The sequence below is a fragment of the Vicugna pacos genome, chromosome 20 (genome assembly GCF_048564905.1).
Source record: "Vicugna pacos chromosome 20, VicPac4, whole genome shotgun sequence".
NCBI lineage: Eukaryota > Metazoa > Chordata > Mammalia > Artiodactyla > Camelidae > Vicugna > Vicugna pacos.
In genome coordinates, this window is record NC_133006.1 from 26,806,842 (window position 1) to 26,825,766 (window position 18,925).

General features: G+C 35.9%; 1 protein-coding gene across 6 annotated transcripts in view; it reads left to right on the forward strand.

Annotated features, from left to right (window-relative positions):
- Positions 1-767: 767 nt before the first annotated feature.
- Positions 768-18,925, forward strand: part of SLC17A1 (solute carrier family 17 member 1) — a 47,867-nt gene continuing 29,709 nt past the window's right edge. For 5 of the 6 annotated variants that reach the window (XR_012062012.1, XM_072944723.1, XM_015234613.3 and 2 more), the window contains exons 1-9: positions 768-847; positions 8,097-8,269; positions 10,089-10,322; positions 10,419-10,506; positions 10,858-10,944; positions 13,799-13,917; positions 14,021-14,182; positions 15,179-15,311; positions 15,392-15,539. Coding sequence is in view for 4 of the 6 variants with exons in the window: in XM_072944723.1 (XP_072800824.1) it covers positions 820-847; positions 8,097-8,269; positions 10,089-10,322; positions 10,419-10,506; positions 10,858-10,944; positions 13,799-13,917; positions 14,021-14,182; positions 15,179-15,311; positions 15,392-15,539 (1,172 nt within the window). In the remaining 2 variants the exon portion in view is untranslated. Of the gene's footprint in view, positions 848-8,096; positions 8,270-10,088; positions 10,323-10,418; positions 10,507-10,857; positions 10,945-13,798; positions 13,918-14,020; positions 14,183-15,178; positions 15,312-15,391; positions 15,540-17,126; positions 17,379-18,925 lie in introns of all 6 variants that reach the window. The other variant, XR_012062013.1, reaches the window with a different exon arrangement.

The following is an 18,925-nucleotide window of genomic DNA, read 5'->3' on the forward strand; positions in this document are numbered from 1 at the left end:
TTTTGAGTGTCTTTTGAGCATCTCGTGTCATATAAGCTGATATGGTCAAAATTCAAGGTGTAGACCAATGTGTAGCCAGCTCATTTTGGTGCTGACCTCCAACTGAAAAGGGCTGCCTGAAATGAAACCTCTTTGTTTCGTTCACCCACTTTGCTGAGCTTCTCACCAGTAAATACAGACCTGGCAGCAGGGGTCGTTTTGTCCAGGGTAGTGAGTAGGGAGGGTGTGAAGGATGATTTGCCTCACCTTGTAAGGGTGATATTAAAAAGTAGATCTTTTAGCTCTGAAGATATAAGAAAAGTAAAAGAATTTATTTTACCTTTAATTCCTTTTCTGATGTTTTTCCTTTTTTTTTTTTTTTGTACATCCAAGTTTCTGACCTTTAGTAATCTCCTGTCTGAAAAACTTCTCTTCACACTCCCTGCAGGGTAGGTTTCCTGGCAATGAATTCCCTCAGGTTTTGTGAAAGTCTTTATTTCTCTTTCACTTTTGAGGGCTATCTTCACTGGATATAAAATTATGATTTGGCAGGATTTTTTTTTTTACTTTCTATTGTTTTCAGGTTTCCTGTATATTTTTAATCAACAAAAATATCATAAAAGTGAAATGTCAAAGCAAGAGCATGTTAAGAGTTGAATGGGCACTCGTGTAACAAAGCAAGTTTCCCTCTGCTGGATGTTTTAAATCAGACAGGAATGCTAGGTGGATTTTGGTCAGTTCCTCCCTGTGTTATGCTGACATCAGTGTGTTTTGCACTTGTAGTGGGTAGAAAACGAACCTTTCAGCAAGAAAAGAAGCAACCAGAACACACTTAGGCAAATGGATAACCAGCTCCCTCCCAGGAAAGGTAGGAATTATTCCCTATCTCATCACACAGGCTTTCTCCTTCTGAAATATGACACCATAGATTCCATGTGAGAGAATTTTTTTTTTCATTAAATCATGAATGGAGTCTTAGAAGTGTTCAGGAAAGCAGATGAAAAAAAATGAGTCTTGCTGTGGTTTTCCATTAGGAAAACCCTAAATGAAAAGAATCCATGTATGTTGGTTGTTCGTACTTTGTTATTTTGATTGTTATACACTTGCCTGTTTATCTCTTGGTGGAGACTATCAGAAAGAGGTGCATCATTTTGGTTCTATTTCAAAGAGAAAGAGATCCATGGATGGAAGTGAGGCAGGACCAATGTTCTTGAGTCATTCACACCCTTGGCCAGCAACAGTTGGATATCTACATAACTTTTTTTTTAGATTGTTTATCTTGAGCAGGGCAGGGGAAAGACAGTAAGGAATTACTGCCTTCAGGTTGGAGTTATATCCATGTCATGGGAAACAAAATTCCAGAAGAAGGGGTGGGCAACAGATTGTATACTTTTTCAATTTGTATAAAGGTTAATGGTCTGCTAAATTATATATTTCTTCTTGTATCAATTTTGATACTTAATTACTTTGATATTTTTATATTGTCTTTCATCTGCATTCAAATTTTATGAGTATTTCAACGTTATGAACATATAAAACATATAAACATATAAAAGATATGAATAGTTATATACATAAACATAATGCAATTAATTTCTATCCTTATGCTTAACATTTCCTTCCTTTTAGATTCTTTGGGTTTGTCCCTTTGTCTTTGTTTCAAGTCTTTGAGTTCTCTCTTCTGATAAATATGTTTAGGGATGTACATTTTGCTCTAACTTTCCATGAGTTTGACATGCAATATTTTACTGTTACTAAGTCCCAAGCATTTTAGAACACCCTTTATGATTTTTTTTTAACTCAAGACTTATTTAGAAGTAATCCCTGTTCTTCCTGGAACAATGTGGAAAGAAAAAAATGAACAAAACTCGAAAGGGCACCCCTAACTAACTATGGCAAGTCCTCCTCCATACATGATGAGGATTGCTTCCCCTTTACCCTCTAGAGGTTTTTGTTATCCTCCTCTAAGGATTTTCCCAGTGTTTCCTTTAGCTTTCCAGGTCCATTCACTTCCCTTTACCTTTGGAGAATTTTAGAAAGGATGAGGCTGTTTAGAAAACTTTGGAGTAAGTCATCCTCAGCATGTATGTGTACATGAGATATTTTTTAGAGGACCCAAGGACAGTGAGTTGAGGCTGCAAGTCACAGGTAGAGCTGGGTGATGATTAAATTTCTGAGGTGTCCTTTTCATCCTTCTGCTCAGTTTCAAGGTTTAAACAGGGCAAAAAATTTTGTCAGTCTCCCTGGAAATGTTGGGAGGCAGTACACTCACCCTTGACTGACTCAGTTAATTCTTTGCCATCTAACCATTTAGGGAGAAGTTCTCTTACTAGACCTTCCCATTGCCAGGGCTTTGATATTTGACTCCCCATTCCCTAGGAGGCGAACAAAAAAACCCCCCAAAAAACAAAAAATCCTGAGATCAATATCTTCAGGCAGAATCTTCCTTCAACCAATCAGTTTACTCCTTGAGGACTCTGGTCTTCACTAAATCTTTGGCCTGAATAGTTTATCTTTCCTGACAGATTATCCATACTTTCAATGAAATATTATTTTAACTACATTTTATCTAATATTCTTATCTGTTTACAAAGGAAGATTAGAAAAAATAATTTTCCAGTCACCAATGCTTTTTTTTTCACTTAACAATATATATATATATAGAGTATCCCACATTTGTACGTGATGAACTTCCATCATTTTTTAGAGTTCCACATGAATTTGGCGTGAATATATTGTAATTTCTTTAATTACTGATTTACTTCATTTCTTTTAAATCTCTTACTGCTTTAAACAATTCTTCAAAAATGTTGTATGATATAAAATCCAATTCAGTAGGATTATATTAAAAAATACTTATACAACTAAATAAAATAGCCTCAACTATGTAAAGCAAAATTAACAGTCCTATAAAAGACACAAAAATCCTAACAAAATATTAGCAAAACAAATTTAAGAATTTATAAAAACATTTTTAAAAATCACAAAAACTAGGTCCAGTTTATCCTAAGAATGAAAGAGTAGTTTTACATTAGAAAATAGGTAACTATGATTCAACACAAGTTAATTTTTAAAGGAAAACTATATGTATCATCTTGATATAGAAAAATATAATTAACATTCATTTCCAATGAAAACTATTAGGCAACTATGAATATGGGATAGAAACCAAACCAAAGCGCAGAGGATAAACAGAGAGCTCCAAGAGCCACAAAGATTATCCCCAGGCCTCAAGAAAAATCCAACATTTATCTAGCTGAATTTCAAAAGTCTTGCAGATCAATGATTCCTTTTTACTCTCCATTCTTCCCCTTTTGGAACTTGAATTTCTGTATCAGTTTTCCTGTGCCTGTCCTACCATTGTATGGTGGGACCACTGAGGGCATGTAACTTATTTAGTTTCATTAAGTCCACAGATAAAGAGATACTGTGCCCAGGGTGGATTACTTTTAGATGCCTCATCCACACCTGTTTTAAATTATTTGGATGATGAGATTTTGGAAATTTGAGCTAATGAGATTTTGATGAGATGTTAGACTTGATACTGTAATGAGATGAGATTTTTATGAACATCGGGATGGGGTGAATATGATTTGCATATGGGATGAACATGGATCTTTTGGGACCAGAGGGTGAACTGTAGTAGGCAGAATTCTAAGACTGCCCCCAAGATTCTGGGCCCTGGTGTACATACACCTTCCTCCAGTTATTTAAGCAAGCACTAAGTGAGGTGCTGCTTGAAAGGATTTTGCAGATCTAATTATGGTCCCTAATCAGCTGATCTTAAAATAGGGAAATTATCCAAGTAAGACTGATATAATCACATGAGCCCTTTTAATCTGGGTCCAGAGGTCAGAGAACAATTAGAGAGATTCAAAGCATGAGATGGATTCAACATAAGGGAGATATTTTCCTTTCTGGCTTTGGGGATAGAGAAGGGCTGGGGGAGGCACATGACAAGTAATGTGAACAGCCTCTTAAACCTGACAGTAGCTCTCAGCTGACAGCCAGCAGGGAAATAGCAACTTTAGTACTATATCCACAAAAAAAAAGCTGAATTCTTCCAATAAGCTGAACGAGCTTGGAAATAGATCCTTCCTTAGAACTTCCAGCTGAGAACTCACCTTGGCTGATCCCTTGACTTTAGCCTTTGACACCAGGAGCAGAATATCCAACCACACCATGCTAAAACTTCTGATCTACAGAACTGTGAGCTAATAAATGGGTGTTGTTTCAAGCCATTGTTTCTGATTTTTTTTTACACAGCAGTAGAAAGTGAATATATTTTGTAAAGCATAAAGCATATCTATAACAAAACCTTCAACAAATATTATCCAAAATGTAGAAACTTTAGAATCACTCTGTGTTAAGTCAGGCAGGAATAATGACATAAAACCAAGGATATTTGATACAATCAATAATACACTGGTGGTTCTGATCCAGTGGGACTGTGAAATTAAAGATAGGAGGATAGGAAAAGAAGAAATTATCACTGTATTTGAAAGTCAAGTTTTATATCTTTATACCAACCACAGACAATTTAAAAATGTAACTAAGGAAACACCTAATTATCCTTCATTGAGTTGTAACAACATAGGTTTCCTCCTCTTTTCTTTCAGGCTTCCAACAAATGTGCTTTTGGATCTGTGCCAATCCGATATGTGATCAGAGAGTCTCTGTCTGCATATTTTTTTGGTGGGGGGAGGCAGGATTATTCTGCTTCCTACACATCCCATAACAGTTATTTGAGTTATAATGAGTTCAACCCACAATGATAAATTTCACTTAATTTAAGATATAATTTTATTTGTAGAGATATAATTTTATTTGTAGAAATCTAATTGCCACTAATCTTTTCTGGAACATATTAATTGCTTAGATTAAGCCACATAATTTCCTATAAATTTTTTCTTCCTTTTTCACCCTCCCCCCCTTTTTTTGACCTCCCTAACCCATTTCTCATACTGCTCCCCACCCCTGTGTCCCACCTCTGGCAACTACTAATCTGTTCTCTGTTGATTTATTTATTTTATGATTCCACACCTCAGAGAGATCACACAGTGTTTGTCTTTCTCCATCTGACTTATTTAATTTAGTGTTAATGCCCTTGAGGTCCATCCATGTTGTCACAAATGGCAAGATTTTATTCTTTTTGTATGAAAGCATATGTTATCACCTATATGTGGAATCTTAAAAAATGATATAAATGAACTTTCTTACAAGGCAGAAATAGACTCACAGGTATGATTACTAAAGGGGAAAGCAGGGGGTTGGGGAAGGAATAAATTAGGAATTTGAGATTAACATATACACACTACTATATATAAAGTAGATAACAAGGACTTGCTGTATAGCAAGGGAACTATAGTCACTATCTTGCAATAATCTATAATGGAAAAGAATCTGAAAAAGAATATAATACACACACACACACATATATAACTGAATCACTTTCCTGTACACCTGAAACTAACATTATAAATTAACTATACTTTAGTTTTAAAAGGTTAAAGATTTAATACCAAAAAGATACATGCATCCCAATATTCATAGCAGCATTATTTACAATATCTAAAATATAAAAGCAACCTAAGTGCCCATTAAAAGATGAGTGGATAAAAGAAAATGTAATATATATATATATATATATATATATATACACACACACACACACACATACATACATACACATACACACACACACTGTGAAATATTACTCATCCATTAAAGGAATGAAATTTTGCCATTTATAACAACATGGATTGACCTAAAGGGTATTATGCTTAGTGAAATAAGTCATACAGAGAAAGACAAATATTCTATATTATCACTTATATATGGAATCTAAAGAATAAAACAAACAAATGAATATAACAAAACAGAAACTGACTCACAGATATAGAGAACAAACTAGTGGTTACCAGTGGGGAGAGGCAAGAGGAGAGGTGTCAGCTAGGGATGGGAGATTAAGAAATACAAACTACTATGTATAAAATAAATTGGCAACAAGAAATATTGAACAGTACAGGGAAATGTAGCCATTATTTTGTAATAACTTTAAATAGAATATAATCTATAAAAGTATTGAATGATTTTGTTGTACACCTGAAACTAACATAATATTGTAAATCAACTATAGTTCAATTTAAGAAAAAAAGATTTCATTCTTTTTTATAGCTGAATAATCTTCCATTGTATATATATTCACCACGTTTTCTTTCATCCATCAATGGACATACTTAGGTTGTTTCTATATCTTGGCTATTGTAAATAATTCTGAGGCATACATGGGGGTGAAGATATCTTTTTGAGTTAGTATTTTCATTTTCTTCAAATAAATACCCAGAAGTAGAATTGCTAAATCATACAGTAGTTCTATTTTTAATTTTTTTAGGAACTGCCATACTGTTTTCCATATTGACTGCACCCATCAACAGTGCAGTGTACAAGAATTCTTTTTTCTCCACATCTTTACTAACACTTATTTCTTGTATTTTTCATAATAGCTATTCTAACCAGTGTGAGATGCTATCCTATTGTGGTTTTGATTTGTGTTTTTCTAATGAGGAGTGATGCTGAGCATCTTTTCATGTACTTCTTGACATATGCATGTCTTCTTTGGAAAAATGTGTTCTTCCTCCCATTTTTTTAATCAGATTTTTTTTGTTTGATTTTTGCTGTTGAGTTGTATGAGTTCTTTATATATTTTGGATATTAACCCCTTATCAGATTTTTAATTTGCAAATATCTTTTCCCATTCAGTAGGTTAGCCTTTCATTTTGTTGATTTTCTTTGCTGTGCAGAAGTCTTTTAGTTTGATGTAGTCCCCCTTGTTTATTTTTGCTTTTGTTGCTTTTTCTTTTAGTGTTATTCAAAAAAATCATCAAGATCTATGTCAAGGAGCTTACCACCTACATTTTCTAGAAATCGTATGGTTTCAGGTTTTAGCTTCAAGTCTTTAATCCATTTCGAGTTAATTTTTGTGTATGGTGTAAGATAGTGATCGAGTTTCAATCTTCTGCATGTGGCTGTCCAGCTTTCCCAATACCGTTATTGAATATTTTAATATTTATTGGGGTATAATTATATAAAATAAAATAATGGATCTTAGGTGTACATTTAGATAAGTATAAACTTATAAGCAAGATTCATAGAACATTACATTACTTTGAGGTCCCATCATGTCCCTTTCCAGTCTTCCACACCAAGAGGGAATTGATATTCTAATATCTAGCCACATAAATTAATTTTGCCTATTTTTGAAATTCATAAAACTAATATGTACTCTCTGGTGTTTGGCTTCTTTACTTGAGCATATATTTGTTGAAATTCATCCAGATTGTTGAGTGTATCAGTATTTCCTTCCTTTATATTTCTGGGTAATACCCATTGTATTGACACACTACAGTATGTTCATCCATTCCAAACGTTCCACTATTTTGAATAAAGATGCTATAAACATTTCAGTACTTGTCTTTTTGTAGATACATGTTTTTATTTCTCTTGATTAAGTGCCATTTGTTGAAAAGACTATACTTTCCTCTATGGAATTGCATTAGTACATTTATTCAAAAGCATATGACCATATATATGCATCTCTTTCTGGACTCCCTATTTTCTCCTATTGGATGAATTTGTTTTGGCCTTACACCAACACCACATTGACTACTCTAGCTTGAAACTACCTCAAATACATGGCATTTTTTAAATGCAATTTCTTTGTACAATGTACTATCTGAGTTTATCAACCAGACTATTCATATACATTTGGAGAATAAAGCATTTACTTGAGAAAAGTCTTTTTTGTTATTAAGGGGACTTACTGCCAAGAGTAACTCAGTATTTGTAAGTGGTCCTTTTAAAATGGACATGAGCCAAAGCACCTTGAGGACTGGCTTAATTTTCTGGGACATTCTAGTAAGGATTATATTTTAGGAGCTACAAAATTATAAGATTAGTCCCACATTTTCCTATTGTATCATAACGTCTCAAAGACCAGTTAGTACAATAAAATTTTAAATTAATCTCCAGGAGTCCAAATTTCTGAGTGGCCCTTCCTAAAGTATGTTTTGATATCAGCTGTGTTAACAGTGGATACTTTCTGTTCTATGTTCCAGCTCCAAATTTTTGTTCCATTCGCTATGGACTCGCACTCTTCCTGCAGTTCTCTAATGTTGTGATAATATCACAGCGTGCATGTATAAACCTCACAATGATAGCAATGGTGAACAGCACAGAACCACATGGTTTATCCAACACCTCCACAAAGGAGCTCCAGGATAACATAAAGGTATATCAAAAATATTATCCACAGTCATAAGTTTAAAATTCTATCTTGCCAACTAATTTATGTAGAACTTGACTGTTATCTTAATTGATATGACAGTAACAATTAGAAAAAGGTCAAATCTTAATCTACCTTGCCAGTAGTAACCTAAATAAACATGTCCTGTGACTAAAGTATGCCTCAGTATTTGTAAAGGGCTTTCTTGTGTGAATCCTTCCATGGGAAGAAGAATGAAAACCAAGAGTTAGGGCCTCTTTAGAATCAAGAAGTTTGGACAAGTGAAAAAAGGTAAAGCATTTTAAATGAGAAGTAGAAGTAAGACCAGTTTTCTTCCTTGTTTAAGTTTTTGAACGTGCAGTATATTTACATGTTTTATTAATTTCATCTATGGAAGGTAATGAGTTGTTACCTATCAGAAGATGTAGTACGGGAGAAAAAATGGAAATAGGTGGGAAGAATTTTTTTTACTGTATTTTTTTTACTGTATTCTTCATATGTCCCTTTATGAATGCATAGGCAAATAAGAAAATATTTTCTTATTTTCACCCCTATTTACCTTAAAAATAATACTCTATATGCAGTGCATTGCACCTTGATTTTTTAAACATAATCATCAGAACCAGGCTCAGATATGACACGTATGTAGGAATTCTTAGACAGAGAATTTTAAATAACTGTAATTAATGTATCAAGGGCTCTAATGGAAAAAAAATTGCAATGTGCAGTAACAGGTTGTCAGTAGAGAGATGGGTACAACTAAATAGAATAAAAAAGAAATAGTAGAAATCATGCAACTATAACATATAAAGAATGCTTTGATGAGCTCATAAGTAGTCTTAACATAGCTGAAGAAAGAATCAATGAACTTGAATACAGGTCAGTAGAAACTTCCCAAGCTGAAATGAAAGAGAATGAAAGAAAAAAAAAAAAAACTTTAACAGAACATCCCAGAACTGTGGACAATGCCAAAATGTGTAACATAGGCATGACTAGAATATCAGAAAAAATAGAAAAGAAGAAAATGGGAAGAAGAAATATTTGAAAAATTATTGGCTGAGAACTTTCTGAAATTAATGGCAGACACCAAATGACAAATCCAAGAAGCTCAGAGAACACCAAACAGGATAAATACCAAAAAGAAAAATGATCAACAAGTACAATTACCTGGACATACATATTTAAATGGCAGGAAACCAAGACAAAGAGAACATCTTGAATGAAGTAGGAGGCAAAAAAAAACAAAAAAACAAAAAAAAAAAACCTTACCTACAGAGGAACAAGGATAAGAATTACAGAAGACTTCTTACCAGACACCACTCAAACATGAAGAAAAAATAAAATAAAATCTTTAAAGTAATGAAAAAAAAAACAAAAACCACCTGCCAAGCTAGAATTCTTTATCAATGAAATTACCTCAAAAATCAAAGAGAATAAAGACATTTTCAGGCAAATAAAAACTAAGGAAGTTTATTGCTAGCAGGCCTGCCATGCAAGAAAAGCTAAAAGATGGTAGATTTTAATCCAACTATATATCAATAATCTCTAAATGTGAATGGTCTAACTACACCACTAACAGACAGAAATTGTCATATTTGATAAGAAATAAAGATTCCCAAAATATTGTGTCTGCATCATACTAATCGTAAAATGTAATTATACACAGAAAATGATGTTCTAAAGAATAAAGAAGTCCCATGACAGGATATTAGGCAGAGGGCAGATACTTTACATGGGATAAGCTGGAAGACCAGTTTTCCCGCTGTCCTGAACATCATAGAAAACCATATGCAGAGTGGCTGGATGTGTCTCCTTTTTCTTTCAGAACCCTGTGTATAACTGGAGCCCTGAAATACAGGGGATCATCTTAAGTTCCATCTTCTATGGTGTACTCATCGCCCAAATTCCTGCTGGATATTTATCTGGAATATACTCCATAAAGAAAATGACTGGCTTTGCATTATTCTTCAGCTCTCTGTTTACCCTGCTCATCCCTCTGGCAGCTGAATTTGGAGAAATTTGGGTCATTGTGTGCCGAATACTCCAGGGACTATTCCAGGTATGAAGAGAATGCAAAAACTGAGCCAAAAGTTTAAATTCACAGAAGGTGAATTTAAAAAGTATTGGAGATCAAATGTTCTAATCACTCTTTCAGGGGATAGCATTTACAACTCAGCAAGTAATATGGGTCAAGTGGGCTCCTCCTTTGGAACAAGGCCGACTCACCACTCTGAGTATATCAGGTAATGATGTAGGGCCTAGCATGTTTAATCCCATTGTCTTCTCAGTCTAGCGTGTTCTTCCCTAGAGCCATGAGAAACATGTGTATTTTGAACTTTCAGGCTTTGGAAACCATCTATTCCAGCATCCTCACTTTAAAAGATGTGGAAATTGTCTTGGATGGAAAAGAGGCTTCCTTATCTTAAACAACAGAAAAAAGAGAAAAACAAATATTTTATTATTTTGTTCTGCTCAGTGTTTATGTTATAGAAATTTATTTCACTGGAAATTGTTCACTGCTACCATGGAGCTACATTTTCTTGACTTCCAGATGCCTGCATTCATTAGAGATGTTCTTTGTGCCTTCTGATTAGGACTCCTGCTAGGACCCTGTGTTGTCATGCTCTTGACTGGATTCATCTCTGACTCCCTGGGATGGCCCATGGTCTTTTATATTTTTGGTGAGTCTCTTTCTATAAAATCCCAGTTATTATTAAGTATTTTTTAAACATTAAAATAAAAACCAAATATAATGTTCTTACTAAATCTAGTGATGATACACAAACCCTGCATCAGGAAAGGGGCTGGAAAACTTGGAACTGTCTAGCCTAGTGAAATGAAAACTTGAGACAGCATACCTTGTAGGACTGTCATATAAGAGAAATGTATACCTGCTCTGCATTACAAAACAAAACCTAACATGCAGGAATTACAAGGAAGGTGAAGTTTCAGCTCCACATAAGAAAAATTTTTCAATAATTATTGCTGCCCAACACTGTTGATCAAAAGTTGGACGAGCACCAATATTCATGTTGTATTCCCATCTCAACGTCATATACATGTGTACAGCAACATATGTCATTTGCAATTCTCATGGGTGTCCCATTCAAAGAAAGGGACTATATGCATTATACTATGATAACAGCCTTACCATGAATTGCCATGTGCTTTTTCTTATCACTTCAAATAGAGGACAAGTGTCATCATTTAGATGGTAGCAGTATAGAGATTTAAGTACCTGCCTCCACAACTCTTTTACAATAAATCAACCCAGTGCCCATAGATATGAAATGACCTGCTCAAGTTAGTGGCAGAGGCAGAACCAAAACCAAGATTTTTTTTTGCTCCATTTGAATGGTCTTCTCAATAAACTTAAATAAATCTAAATCAAATCAATACTCTTTTAAAGAACAAAATAATATCTGCCTTCAGGCAGCTGATAATTGCTGGCGAAAATTACCAAACAGAGCAAAGTGAACCACACACTCATATTTGCACTTAAAACAACCTGGCTGTCCTGCTGTGTTTCTCTCCACAAATACTACTTCAACTTCTCAAAACTTCTCTGCTCTTCTCAAATCTCTATAATGTCTCCCTTTCCCTGCCTCCTCTTTCAAGCTACCTCCCTTTTAACAGTCAAAATTATTGCACAATCTGTGTATACCCACTGCCTCTGTTTCCTAGCCACCCACTCTCCCCTCAACTTACATCTGGCTAGTGTCTGACCCATTCTACTATGAAGAGCCCTTGCAGAGATCACTTATGGCTTCCATCAGAGCTGCTCTGAAGCCCACGCAAGAGGTGCCTTGTCCTGGATTCCACACTGTTGCGAGCCCATTCTGGACTCCCTCCTGCCAAGCCCTCTTCATAGGGTAGAAGTCTGTGGCATCATGATTAGAAGTTCATCAGAACTCATGACCTTTCTAGTCATCACTCCCAGAAATTTTTGCTCATATACAGCCAAGACTTTTTCAGACCTGGCAGGACTCTTTCCCACATTCATTGAATTGAGGCTTGGCCAAGGTGGGTAGCAGACAAAGCTATTTGCAGGGAATATAGGTGGAGCATGATAGAGAAGGCAAGAATTTCTACCAGAGCCATTCAAAACTCCTAGCAGTGTGAGAATGGATCTGGGTAGGAACAGAAGCGGTCAAGCCCCAGATCAGTGACCAGGGATTTGTGACCAGTGGAATCTAAGAATTATAAATTTAAACCCAGCTCCCCTGTCTTTTTTCCCTTCAGGCTTCTTTCAGAATTTTTCTCTATCTTTAATTTTCTGCAGTTTGAACATAATATGCCTAGGTATAATTTTTGTGTGTATTAACTCTGTTTATCTTCCCTGAGCTTCCTCCATCTATGGTTTGGTGCCAATCGTTACTTTTGGGAAATTCTCAGTAATTACTGCTTCAAGTATTTCTCCTGTTTTTGTTCTCTTACTTCTCCTTCTGATATTTCCATTGCACATATATTATACCATTGTAACTTTCCCACAATTTTGGTCTTGGATATTTTGTTGTGTCTTGTTTATTCTTTTTCTCTATTTGCAATTCAGCTTTGGAAATTACTATGGACATTTCCTAAAGTTCAATAGTTCTTTCTTTGATCTTGTCTAGTCTGTTGATGAGCCCATTAAAGATATTCTTCATTTTTGTTACGATGTTTTGATTTCTTAGATTTCCTTTTGATTCTTTATTAGCATTTCTATCTCTCTGCTTGGAATATGCCTGCCCCACATCCATGTCCCAGCCTTCCCTGAGCATAGTACCCCTTCCTTCCTCCCCTCGTAACCTCCTTCCATAGCTCTTGTCACTGACATTTACTACCTTTTATTTATTTACTTTTCATTATCTCTTTTGCTCATCCATTAGAAAGTAAACTCTGAAGGCAGGGCTTTTTGTCTGTTTTATTCGCTGCTGTATTCCCAGTACCTAGAATCATGCATAGTACATAATGGGCATTTCATCAATATTTGTCGAATGAATGAACGCATCTCTGGTAGACTGACTAATGAGCACTATATACCCCTGGTCCTAAAAGAGTATTCCTTATGATCAGATTATTAGTATAAAAAATTCAAAACCAACAAATAATCTGGCAAATTCTTATCAGACTTGGATGATCCCTAAGGCCTAGGCTATATCTTAGGAGTGTGGCTAAGGTCTAGCTCTCAAAACTGGGTGATTGTCAAGCCCTGTGTGGGCTCCACTGTTCCATACTCTCACAGTAGAACACGTTAAGAATCTGTGGAGATGAAGGCCTAAGAGCAGGGAGGCCCGGCTGACCTTAGTGGAGAGATACAGAGGTTAGATTAGGAGAGGCCACAGGGCTTACCACCATTTCTATAATTTTCATTCTGTTGGGAGAGGCTGCTGTGAATACAGGGAAAGCTAACAAAAATGTGAGCCTTGTTAAGAAAGTTTCAAGAAAGAAAGAGGAAGTCCAGGTTCTTGAACCAAAAATGAAAAATGTCAATTTAGAAAAGAAATTCACTACAGACAGAAACAATTCCAATTCTAACTTGTCCTGCTTTGATAGGTGCTTGTGGCTGTGCCTTAACTCTTTTCTGGTTCATTCTGTTTTATGAGGACCCAAATGACCACCCATGTATAAGCATTAGTGAGAAGGAATACATCACGTCCTCCCTTGCCCACCAGGTAAAACACAGATGCTCCACTTTGGTATCTCTCAGATTCTGCACCAAATGAAATGTGTTCCAGCTTGTCATAATGTGCTAACGATTAATGGGTTCCTTTCCAGGACAGATCAAGTACATCATCTCTGCCCATCAAGGCTATGCTTAAGAGTCTTCCACTCTGGGTCATTTCCCTCTGTAATTTTGCCATGTTCTGGACAAATAGCATCCTGAGTTTGTATACACCAATGTTTATCAACTACAAGTTCCATGTTAATGTAAGAGAGGTAAGCATACCTTCTGTTCTTCTGTTTTTAACTTTATGAAGGTCTCTGCACTCATTTCTTTTTCCCCCATGACTCTCATCCTAGCTCTTGATCTCCCCCCACCACCAGTACTGTTTAGCTAATGTTCTCTACCTGGAGACTCACTGTTTCCAATCATTATGTCAACAATGCCCAGAACAAAAGGTGTAGACACAACAATACACACTCGCCCACATTCCCACAGACTCCCTACCTTCCACCCGCTGTATGATCACCCTTGTGTATTACTTAAGGCTCAATACCATTGTTCTCTGCAGGGACTGGGAATCTTCCCTGAAAGTCAGTTGGCCAGGCTCTACCACCCTTCCCAGCTCCTACCAACCCTCTCCCCAGAGGCAAGTCAAAGAGTCCTGGGTTGTGAACCCATGACTCAACATCTTGCTCTGAAAGGACTGGCATGCTCATTGGTTGCCTGATTTGGAGAATCACTAGTGCCTGGAACCTTTTGTAGTTTGATGCCATAATAACAAGAAAAGACTCCTTGGAAATGGAGTCTAGGCTTGCCACTTTGCGGCCTTCTTTAATGAACTTACAGTAACCCAGGCTAGGGGCCAGTGCAACAGTGAGGTCATTTAAGCTGTGATTCGATTTTATCTTCCATGGATTTGTTGCAAGAATTAAGAGCAGCTGGTCCAGAATAAGCACCTTATACATGTTTTCAATTGTTATCTTTATCTCTGTCATTTTTTCCAGGGACGGCATTTCCCATTCCTGTCTTAGTTTTCCACTCAACCATCTAGAACTTTCACATCCCATGATATTAGAAATAGAAGACTAGGCAGATTGTGACAACTGTTTCTGGTCTCAAAACTGCTTTTCTCTTTCTCTTGAGTAGTGTCTTCTGGGGTTGTATGTTGATGGTTTCCTGTAGGATGGCACAAATTTTAGACACTGAATTTCAATGTAGGGATTACTCTCTCTCTCATACTTACTCTTACAATAACATTTCCTCCCCAGAATGGGCTGCTGTCTTCCCTCCCCAACTTGTTTGCCTGGATTTTTAGTATCCTAGCAGGTCATATGTCAGATACCCTCCAGTCCAGGAATATTTTCAGCTTACTCACCATCCGGAAACTCTTCACTTCGCTAGGTAAGGAGCTTCAAGCACTTGGGGCACTTCATCCCCATCTTTGGGATGCACCTGACTGTGTTGTCTGAATCACTCCCCAGGACTTCTCCTGCCTGCCCTCTTCAGCCTATGCCTGCTTTACCCGAGTTCCAGCTTCTATAGCATTATCATTTTCCTGATACTTGCTAGTGCATCAGGAAGCTTTGCTTTGGGCGGAATATTAATAAATGCCTTGGATATCGCTCCCAGGTAGGGTTTATAAAATCTCTTTCTTTCTTATATCCAAGTTCTCAAGGGTGTTTTAAGATTTCAACTATTTTGGAGTTGATGGCCAGCAAGCCAAAAGTTATGAAGAAGCATTTATACAGGTCAGACATAACTTGAGTAATAATTAGGTACCTCATGATATATGTAAGTGTATGTAACTCATATATATATATATATATATATGATGAAGTATAGCTGAATGATTAAGAGCGCGGATTCTAGAGTCAAACTATTGGTTTCTTGACCATTTTCCTCAAGCAAATTACTTACCTTCTCTATGCCAGTTTCTCACCAATAAAGTGGGAGTAATAAGAAAATGCTTACCTTATAAAGTTATTAAGTGGATTAAATAAGTTAATAAGTTAATAGATGTCAAGTATATAAATAGTGCCTGGAGCATAGTAAACATGTATAAGGATTAGCTGCTCTATTAATATTGTTATTATATGCATGTTTATATATTATTACTTCTTATGAAAATCCATCAATTAATAATATTTACTTTATAACTAAGGACATAAAGTTTAGATACTTAATTATCAGACTAAGATGTCACCACTTGGATGTTAATCCAGATCTATTTGGCAAAAAACTTTTGTTCATTTTACTATGTTATGCCTCTTTTAGATATAAGTGTGACTAATGGAAACAGTTCTGCCATTTACACAACTTCAGAGGTGCTGTTCATGTTGTACTTTATGGAGCTAACAGTCTCTGGAGAACACAGACCCAATATGAACAGAATTCTCTGAAGTTTTGTAAAGCAGTGGTCCTGGGGTAGACAGGCAAAATCAATCAAGAATAAGCCCCTTTGTCACAATTCTGTAAAGACTCTTGCCCATCAGATCTATACAAGGTGAATGCCAGAGTAATGAAGACAAGTATCCATTCAATTTATTCAGCTCTGAGACCCTCTTTTAAAATGCCTACAAATATTCTGATTACTTCGAATCATATAAAGACATAAAAGAACTAATTGATATAGAATGCACAATGCCAACTGAGCCATATGCAGTTTGAAAAACAGGTAAATTAAGAATGTACATGCAAGTAGATAAAGGAAATTTTAGATAGCTACCATTTATTACTTTTATGTGCCTCATTTTTTAAATGAATATATGTGAAGTCACATGATTAGTGGAAAGTAGAGGGAGGGTTCATACCTCCATATGTCTGCCTCCACAGCTGACTAGCTGTAGTCACTCCTCACTAGTGTTATTTGCCAACACCTGGTCAGTAGGATGGGAAATACCTCAGCCAGCAATGGTTTGGATAACATAGAACTTGACCTGAGATACGTCATTCCAATGGGCCCAAATTTCATGTTAGCCAGATAATTTTATAGGGTCGGAGAGAATATACTAATATACAATTTGGGAAAATTCTTTGTCTCTTAAGCTAGTTCATCCTCAATATCTAGGGCATATGTGCATTAAATTGCAACCATATCAAATTATATTGCTTAAACTTTTTTATTAGTGGAATGGAGATGACACGTGTTCCTAATCATATACCTCCATTGCCTATTAGAGTTCCTTTAATGGATAAATTTCTAAATTGTCCTTTTAGGAGAATTTGATCTTTGCTAGAACTGAAGAATAGGACAAGCATGACATTTGTTTGAGTAGAACTGAGGTGACAAGAAAGAAGTTCTGGAAGGAAGAAGAGACACACAGATGTTGTTCTATGAGAAACTTTGTTTGGGAAGTGAGATTGACTGAGACAGAGAAGGCCTGGGAATGTAGTGACCATCTCTTTGGTGGGTAGCAAGAGTAGACAAGCACAGAAGATTTTAAAGATGCTCTGTGATGCATTAAGAAGGTACTGTCATTCCCTTGACATTCTTAATGGGAAGATTTTAATTACTTTTAATAATTTTGACTGAGAGATGCACCCTTGAATTTCCCTCCATGTGGGACTAAAGTATAGTTCAGATCTGAATCTTTCTAAAAATTTTTTTTAATTAATACTATATTTTATTTTATTTATTTTTGGTATTTTATTTACATACAGGGGATTTTTTAAATTGTAACAAAATACACACAATGTAAAATTTACCATCTTAATCATTTTTAAATGCACAGTTCAGTGGCAGTAAGTACATTCATGTTTTTGTGCAAACATCACCACCATCCATCTTCAGAATTTTACCATCACCCCAAACAGAAACTTTATACCATTAACTTTTTTTATTTTACTGAGTTATAGTCAGTTTACAATGTTGTGTCGATTCCCAGTGTAGAGCACAATTTTTCAGTTATATATGAGCATACATGTATTCATTGTCACATTCTTTTTCACCATGAGCTACCACAAGATCTTGTATATATTTCCCTGTGCTATACAGTGTAAACTTGTTTATCTATTCTATGTATATATCTATCAGTATCTACAAATTTCAAACTCCCAGTCTGTCCCTTCCCACCCCACTCCCCTCTGGCAACCACAAATGTGTATTCTATGTCTATGATTCTGTTTCTGTTTTGTATTTATGTTCGTTTGTCTTTGTCTTTTCTTTTCTTTTTAGATTGCACATATAAGTGATCTAATATGGTATTATTCTTTCTCTTTCTGGCTTACTTCACTTAGAATGACATACTCCAGGGACATCCATGTCACTGCAAATGGCGTTATGTTGTCAGCTTTTATGGCTGAATAGTATTCCATTGTATAAATATACTACATCTTCTTTATCCAGTCATCTGTCGATGGACATTTACGCTGTTTCCATGTCTTGGCTACTGTAAATAGTGCTGCTATGAACGTTGGGGTGCAGGTGTCTTTTTGAAGTAGGATTCCTTCTGGATATATGCCCAGGAGTGGGATTCCTGGGTCATATGGTAAGTCTATTCCTAGTCTTTTGAGGAATCTCCATACTGTTTTCCACAGTGGCTGCACCAAACTGCATTCCCACCAGCAGTGAAGGAGGGTTCCCTTTTCTCCACAGCCTCTCCAGCATTTATCATTTGTGGACTTTTGAATGATGGCCATTCTGACTGATGTGAAATGATACCTCATTGTAGTTTTGATTTTCATTTCTGTGATAATTAGTGATATTGAGAATTTTTTCATGTGCCTATTGATCATTCGTATCAGACGTCTGAATCTTATTTAGGTTCTACTAAATCATTATTACACCAAAATATAAAATCAATAAAATTGAAAGTCTACTTCATGGACTATTTACACTTCCAAAATACTTTTACTATGGGCTATTGCAGCTGAAGAATAAGCAGTTTTAGAGCTAATTATTGTCCAAATAATTGTCCTGCATTAAAAGAACCTCAAAGTTGTTTATATTCCTCATGTCAAACACATACCAGCATAAAGAGTTCCAGCTTGCTACTCTCACATCAGTGAACTGCTTC